This window comes from Melanerpes formicivorus, unplaced genomic scaffold (assembly GCF_026170545.1).
Source record: "Melanerpes formicivorus ecotype bairdi unplaced genomic scaffold, bMelFor1.0.p_v2 SCAF_60, whole genome shotgun sequence".
In the NCBI taxonomy this organism is placed as follows: domain Eukaryota; kingdom Metazoa; phylum Chordata; class Aves; order Piciformes; family Picidae; genus Melanerpes; species Melanerpes formicivorus.
In genome coordinates, this window is record NW_027142412.1 from 2,493,203 (window position 1) to 2,501,129 (window position 7,927).

At 52.8% G+C, this 7,927-nt stretch overlaps 1 protein-coding gene across 1 annotated transcript in view; it reads left to right on the forward strand.

Annotated features, from left to right (window-relative positions):
- Positions 1-5,509, forward strand: part of RNFT2 (ring finger protein, transmembrane 2) — a 32,296-nt gene extending 26,787 nt beyond the window's left edge. The window contains exons 9-11 of the mRNA XM_068161797.1: positions 1,276-1,341; positions 2,876-2,977; positions 5,286-5,509. Of these exons, the coding sequence (XP_068017898.1) occupies positions 1,276-1,341; positions 2,876-2,977; positions 5,286-5,420 (303 nt within the window). The 3' untranslated portion in view covers positions 5,421-5,509. The remainder of the gene's footprint in view (positions 1-1,275; positions 1,342-2,875; positions 2,978-5,285) is intronic.
- Positions 5,510-7,927: the final 2,418 nt, after the last annotated feature.

The window sequence follows — 7,927 nt, forward strand, 5'->3', positions numbered from 1 at the left end:
TTTGTAGAGAGCCAGGTCTCCCCTCAGCCTCCTCCTCTCCAGGCTCAACAACCCCAGGTTCCTCAGCTGCTCCTCACAAGACCTGTGCTCTAGACTTCTCACCAGCCCTTCTCTGGACACATTGTCCTTCCCTGGGTCATCTGGGTCCATCTCCTCTCACCACCCACAGTCCTGCCTTGCAGAACCTTTGTTTAACTGCTGCTGCTGGCATGTGGATGAGGTTTGTCCTTTCATGAGAAGCAGCATGTCTTTAAGAATGCTGAGTGGCTCTGCTCTTGCTCAGCCCCTTGATATTTGTAGGCAGTTTATCATCTTTTCCCCCTGCTTTTGTAGTGCTCAGCCAAGCTGTAAATATTTATGTCTTTTATTCTCTTTTCAGAAATCCTTTTCTGCAGGCTCATTTTCTGCCCTTCTCTGAGCTGCTTTTAGTCTTTAATGAGGAGCCCAGAAGGAGAGCTGCTCTCCAGATGCAGTTACATCATGTTTGCTGGGCAATAGAGGGAGGGGGGGAAGGAAGGGCCCAGGGTTTGCCCTTGCTGTTGGCCATCTCTGGGCCTCTGCAAATTACCAAGGTGCTGGAAACTCACTCTCCTCTGCCATTTGAGCCTTGTCACTCATTAAGTGGATGGGAGCAACTCAACCTCAGTCCTGCTTTTCATTCCTGAGGCTGTTCTTCTCTTGGCATCATTTAATCTCTGCTACACCAGCCTCTGGAGCAGGCCAGGCAATTTCCACTCCTTCTATCACAGTATAACCTGGGCCCTGGAGTGTCAGCTTGTGTGGCAGAGCCACCCAGCCCTGGAAGTCCCCCTGTTCCCCTGAGGCTGTAGAAAGCTGTATTCTACCTCTTCCCTGTGAAAGAAACTGTCCTTCCTCCCCTCTCCTTCCAGCTCACCACAGTGTTTTCTGACCTCACTTCTGGGCTTCTCAGGTGCTCTGTTCTTCAGGGGGGAAAAGGGGGAAAATGGGCCCAGTTTAACCCTTTCCTGCTTAGTGAGGCTGGGCAATTGACCCTACCTCAACCTCCTGAGCTGCTCCTTTTCCTGTCCTGTGGAGTCCCTAGCTGACAGTCCCTCGTTACCAGAGCTCTTCTGGCTACCTTTCTGCACTGCATTACAGATTTCATGGTGACCATGAGGCCTTTTCTGCCTCCCTTGCTACTTAAGCAATCTGTGTTGCCTCTGAGGATCCATTTGGAGCCACCTTTCCCTGAGTTTCTGGGCTGGACACAGAAAGGTTGTGAAAAGTCTCTAAACCAGCATGTCTTTGTTGCAGTCTTTTGACATCTGTGGTCGGCTGGGGAGCGTGCGGAAGGCACTGAAGGTCCTTTGCACCCCGCAGGTAAGCAGCCAGCCCCATGGGGGCAGCTTCCTAGCTACCACCTTGGTACTGCTGAATGATGGACTTGACAATTGCTCAGTGCATGAGGATCATAACATAATTTGTTGTCCTGTGGATGGATAAACTGGTCAGGGGTCACAGAATCACAGAAGTGTTGGAGTTGGAAAAGACCTCTGGGACCATCAGGTTCAACCTTCAGCCCAACACCACCGTGGCCATTAAAGCATGGCCCAGAGTTTCATGGCCACACATTTCTTGAACACATCCAGGGAGGAGACTCCACCACCCCCCTGGGCAGTTTTTTCCTAATCTGCAACCTAACCCTCCCCTGGCCCAGTTTCAGGCAGTTTCCTCTCATTCTGGCACCTGATCCTAGGGAGAGGAGACTAGCACCCACATGGCTCCAACCTCCTTTCAGGGAGCTGTAGAGAGCAATGAGGTCTCCCCTCAGCCTCCTCCAGAATAAACACCCCCTTCTCCCTCAGCTGCTCCTCCCCAGCCCTATCCTCCAGACTCTTTGCCAGCCTCCTTGCCCTTCTCTGGACCTGTTTCAGCCCCTCAGTGTCCTTCCTGTAGTGAGGGGCCTAAAACTGAGCCTGGTATTTGAGGTGTGGCCTCACCAGTGCCCAGTGCAGGGGGACAGCCACTTCCTGTCAGGAGCCTTTTCTGATGTTTGCCCTGTCCCAGCTGTGGTAAGAGGTTGTTGCAGTTCTGGCCTGGTTTGCCTGATTGGAAGCCCTGTGTAATGAAGCCCAAACAGCAAGAACCTGACAAAAACTTAGTAGTGCAGAGTGTGAGAAAGACTTGAAGCAGGGAAATGCAGTGTCTGATGTGCAGTGATAGTGAAAGACACCCTAGAGTGCTCAGAAATGATCCCAGGCATCACATCCTACAGCAGTGATAGCAGCTCTGTTGCAGTGAAATACTGTGACTGAGAGTTTGAAATGAGAAAATCAAAGACTGAAGATGGAGAGGAAAAGAACAGAACATCCTGGGAGTCTGTTAGAGCTTGCCTTGCTTATTCTGTGGGCTTGGGCTGGTCACTTCCCCTCAGCAGGTTTCTGATTCCCCTCTGTTACAAGAGCAGAAGCAACATTTGCTTTCCACATCTTTAAAAGAGAAGAGGGAAGGCTGTGGGTGCTGCTGCTGTTATTCTTTCTTCTGTTGTCTAACTTCCAGCAATAGTCCCTCCCACTATCTAAACACCTCTGCAAATGATGCTGAATTAATCCTTTCAGCTCCCTGTTGAGCTCATTAAATTTCATTATCACAGCTCCACAAGTGCAGGCACTAAAAGCTGGAGTCAGCTCGAGGGGAAAACAAACCAGAGAGCACAGAGCTCCAGACTCGCTCTCTTCCATCTGCTGGGGCCCAAATCTCCCTTCCCCATACATGCTGACATAACACTGCTGTCCTTCCCAGGCCATGCAGGGAATCTGGGGGCCAGATCAGTGTCCATACCTGTGGCTGACCACGGCCCAGCTTACCTCCAACCCTCTGACACTGGGAACTTTTTTCCACCTCTCCCTGACAGAGCTACGGAGTGCGTGCTACCAGCCAGCAGTGCAGTGAGGCAGGAGACATCTGTGCCATTTGCCAAGCAGAATTCAGGGAACCTTTGATCCTCATGTGCCAGGTAAGACTCCAAGCTCCCCACATCCTGCTCCCCCACTGGCATTCACTTGGTTAACTTCTGCAGCTGGGGAGAGGCACAGCCAGCTGAGGTGCCGGTCATGCTCTAGGTCCTAGTGGCTATTTCTTGCCCTCCACTGGATAGGCAGAGATCTGTGATAGCTGAGCTACTCCTGAGGGGCTGATCAGAGCTGCTGAGATGGAAAAGACCAGCCTTGAGTTTGCCAGTTGGCAGGCCAGGTCTTGGATCTGGAATGCAAGATGCTTTATCTGACCTGTGGGGAGGCTGGCTGGTCAACAGGCCAGCTGAACAAAGAGCAAGTGCTGAGAGAAGGGCAGAGATCCAGAATGAGCCTGCTAGGGAGCATGGAGCCTGGAGCAGCACTGTGTAACATAGTCTGGCCTCTGAGCACCCAGCCAGGAGGAAAAGGAGCTCTGCATGTCTGACCACTGCCAGTAACTGGGAATTGTCCTGTGTCTGACTGGGTGAGCACTGGTAAAATGTAGGTCATAGAATTAGGGAATGGTAGAGTGGGTTAAGTTGGAAGGGACCTCAGAGAACATCTACTCCAACCTCCCTGCCATGGGCAGTGATGCCTTTCAGCTAGAGCTGGGTGCTCAAGCCCTCATCCAGCCTGGCCTCAAACACCTCCATAACCTCTCTGGGCAACCCATTCCAGAGTCTCTCTACCTTCATACTGAAGAACCTGTTTCTAAGATTCAGTCTAAACCTACTCTCCCTCAGCTTCAAACCATTCTCCCTTGCCTGGGAGTGGTGTGCTCAGGGTGCTGCAGCAGTCCTGGTGTGGTGTGGGTGAACCCCTCTGAGCACACCACACTGCCATGGGTTCTGCTGGTGTGTCAGAGGCCAGCTGAAGGCAGTGCCTTTGTGGCAAGGCTGGTGGTGCTTCCCCAAGAGTTCCTCTTCAGTTGCTTGTAACTCAGTCAAGCTTTGTGTGTGGGGGCTGAAATGCTTCCTCATGGAGGCTGTGTGGCTGACATGTGAGTGCCTGCAGGAAAGCCTTGGGCAGAAGGATTCAGCCATTTCTGGAGGTGCTGGATGTTTGCTTTCTTGTGAGACCAAACCAAAGATCTTTTCCCAAGGAGCTTTAGCATTCCCATGCTGTGCAGCAGGGTTAGATGCATCCAGGGTGCCTCCTCCTATTCCTGGGAATGTCTGTGCAGATGTTACCAATCTGTAAGCCCCAGGGAAGTTTATCAGAGTCCAGCTTTTGATGAGTAACATTTCTGCTGACTCCACATGTGCTGAGGAGGTCTCAAATTATTACAGCTCCTATTCTTGCCCTTCCAGTCTGGCTTAGATGGGGCTGTGTGCTGGGCAGCCATCCCTCCTGAGCTCTGTTTGTCCAGGCTGGAGGGAGAACCCTGCTGTGGCTTGGTGTGGAAATGAGAGGAGGAGATAAGGGCTGAAACCTGACATTGATAAAGAAGGGGAGATAGGGGCTGTGAAGCTGCTGACTGGCACTGGGTGGCGTGAGCAGAAGCAAGCAAATGCAGTAAGGAGTAGGGGGAAGAGAGAGGATTGTCTGAGCAAGAACCCAGGGAGCTGAGGGTGGAAACAGGGTAGTGAAAACAAGAGGAGAAACTTGTTTGCTGTGAGGGTGGTGGAGCCCTAGGGCAGGCTGTCCAGAGATGCTGGGGAGTCTTCTTCTCTGGAGAGCTTCCAACCCCCCCTGGCCGTTGTGCTGCTGGGCAAGCTGCTGTGGGTGCCCTGCTGGAGCAGGGGGTTGGAGTGGATGATCTCCAACAGTCCCTTCCAATCCTCACCACGCTGGGGTTCTGTGAAACCACAGCTCCAGGGGAATGTACAATCTCAGGCAGATGCTCCTTGGTTTGGTGTGAAAGCAGTGTCAGTGTGCTGGGGATGCTGGGGATGTTGTTTTGGTCCCTGCTGTACAAAAGAGAAAAAGACGAGGACAGGATGGGAGGTGCCCAGAGTGATCAGGGGACTGGCAGCCCTGCCGGGTGAGGGGGGCTGGGAGAGCTGGGTTTGTTCAGCCTGGAGAAGGCTTAGGGGAGGCAGTCCATAAAGGGTGGCTATCAGGAGAATGGAGACTCCCATTTTCCAGGGAGTCCCATGGAAAAGACAAGGGGTGATGGGGACAGGTTACTGCTGGGGACATTCCCACTGCAATCCAGAAGGAAATTTATCACCATGGGAACAGTTGGACATTGGAGTCATCTCCCAGGGGAAGCAGTGGAGTCCCTGCATGGGACAGCTCTAAGAGTGAGGTTGACAGGGTGCTGTGCCAGCCCCTGTGAGGGGTGTTGATGGCCTCTTGTCCCCACAGCACGTGTTCTGTGAGGAGTGCCTGTGCCTGTGGTTCGACAGGGAGAAGACGTGTCCGCTCTGCCGCTCCGTCAGCGTCGAGACCCTGCGCTGCTGGAAGGACGGCACCACCTCTGCCCACTTCCAGGTCTACTGAGCCAAACACAAGCCAGCAAGTGGAGTCACTTGTGTGGAGACAGGACAAAGCTGGAAGCTCTGCTTGATCCCCTGCCCCTATTTAGCTGCCTGTGGATTTGTTGTCTTAGTGCTTCTTCCAGCTCTGTTGCTGCAGGAGCCAAAAGAGCAACAGCTGTTCCTAGCCAGCAACTTCATCCTCAAAGGCAAGGAGAATGGTCTTTGTGTTACAGCAAACTCCATGGCTAAGCTGCAGCCAAGAGCTTCCCTGAACTGACAGGGTGACAAGCTGCCTGGGGTGCTTCCTTTTGTGCTGGCCTTTTAGTCTAGATCATTCCTGTAAGGCAAGCCTGCTGGGAACTGCCCGTGGCTAACTGGTGTGCAGGGGAGATCTGTCCTGCTCTGGCTGTCTCACATTGAATGGCTCTGCCTTCCCCTACTCTGTAACCCCTTACAGCCACACTGCCTTGGAGAACTCCTCCAAAGCAGTGCTTCACACACCTTCTGCCCCAAGTGTCTCTGGGGCTGGTGCAGTGTTGTTGCCCAGCAAGCCCTGGGTTTGCAGTTGATTCCCCAAGTGGTACCTGTTGTCACTGTCATGAGGCTGAAGGAGCTGGGGAAGCTGGAATGACACTTGCTTTTCTTGGGAGTGGTTTTCATGACCAGACTTTCTGATTTCCTGGCATATGAAGAGCACAGCAGGAGGCAGGGAGGGATTAAAGTCAGGTTTGCTTTGTCTAGGGGAGAAGTTAAGGTCTAACCAAGAGCATCACACACGTTCAGGGATCTCTGCCGTCAGCCTTTCAGCACAGCTACTCGAGGCAGGGACTGTTTGCTTTCCAAACCAGTGCCACCCAGCACCCCCAACCTGCCTGGGTCCAGCAGTGGAAGAAAGGGCTCACACAGCCCTGAGCCAGAAATGCATCAGGGACAGAGGGCCCCCCACAGAGCCTTGGTTTAGTGAGGCAGGCTGCCTGGAGGACAGAATTCTCCAGAAGCAGCTGCACTGCTCCAGGAGCCAGCCTGCTTTCTACACCAGCTGGACAATCCACCTGTGATGGAAGGGACTTGATTGCCACAGCTCTGCTTCAGAAAGAGCTCCTGGAGGACACAGCTTGTGGTGTTAACAGGAGAGTGATCATCCTTGGTGTTGCTGAAGTTCCAGCTCCGGACCCTGCATGCAAATGGAGCTGCTGTTTGCTGGCTGGAGCTTTCTGGTGCACTAAAGGACCTCTGCTCCCTGCTGCAGGCACAGGGAAGGGACCTCATTAGGCAACTGTGGCATCTTCCATGCTCATTGCTATGGAGATGGCCATAAGGTTGCAGTTCCACTCAGTGGATAATCAGGAAGAGCTGTACCTGGGGGAATGAGCCTGTGTGTGTGTACTGACTGCTGCCTTCCCTCCTGCTGCCAGGCTCCACGGGGAGAACTGAAGCAAGGAGTAGCTAATGGCAGCAGGATTAGGGCTCAGCATTCCTCTGGAAACAAGTTCAGTATGGCTGGAGGAGAAATGTTCAGGGGAAGAGCTTGTGCAGGGAAAATAATCCAGATCTGGCTTGGGAGGTGCAGGGAGGTAGAGGAGGAAAAGCTTTGCCTTTTTGATCCTGCTCAACTGAATCCCATGAAAGTGGAGAGTTAAATCTGGTGGCTGTCTGCAATGGAACAGCCTTTTGGGCATGAGGGAAGAGAGTCCAGGAAGGAAGGCAGCAAAGTTTTCAGTGGGCATAAAAATGTTGTCATGTGCAACAGTCTGGTACCTGCACCAGCCAAAGGGAGCACCCTGGTTGTGTGGGCAGGCAGCTCAGGGAGGGTTTCAGTGGCAGTTCTCAGTGCAGTGCCAGTTCACTCACAGGTTGCTGCTGCCTGCCTTCAGGGTGCTTGAAAAAAAAAACCCTTCTGAGTCTGATGGGTTTCTGAATTGTCTTTGGAGAAGTGCATGAAAAGCTCAGTGGGAGCCCAACACACAGGGCAGGATGAGCCCAACACAAAGGTCAAGGGAAGCCAACCCCAGGGGTCAGTGGGAGCCCAACACACAGGGCAGGATGAGCCCAACACAAAGGTCAATGGAAGCCAAACCCAAGGGTCAGTGGGAGCCCAACACAAAGGTCAATGGAAGCCAAACCCAAGGGGCAGTGGGAGCCCAACACACAGGGCAGGATGAGCCCAACACAAAGGTCAGTGGAAGCCAACCCCAAGGGTCAGTGGGAGCCCAACACTCCAGGTAGCATTTGATAAATTTCAAAACATCTGCTTTCTGTTGGGTGATGAGGAAGGCAGGCAATCAGAGGGGATTCTGCCCTTCTTACAGTCCTTTTTCTTGACTTTTCTTTGCTGAATCTTTCCCAGTTGTCAGTGTAACAGAGAGGGGACTCTCAGCATCCTGTACCTGAAACACTTTGCTGCAGCCCAGGGAGTCAGACCTCAGAGCAGCACCCACTGGAGGAACTGCCAGGTACCTTGCATTTCCTTTCCTGCAAGATGAAGAACTTACTACAGGCCACTATGGTAGAGCTGCTAAATTAAACCAG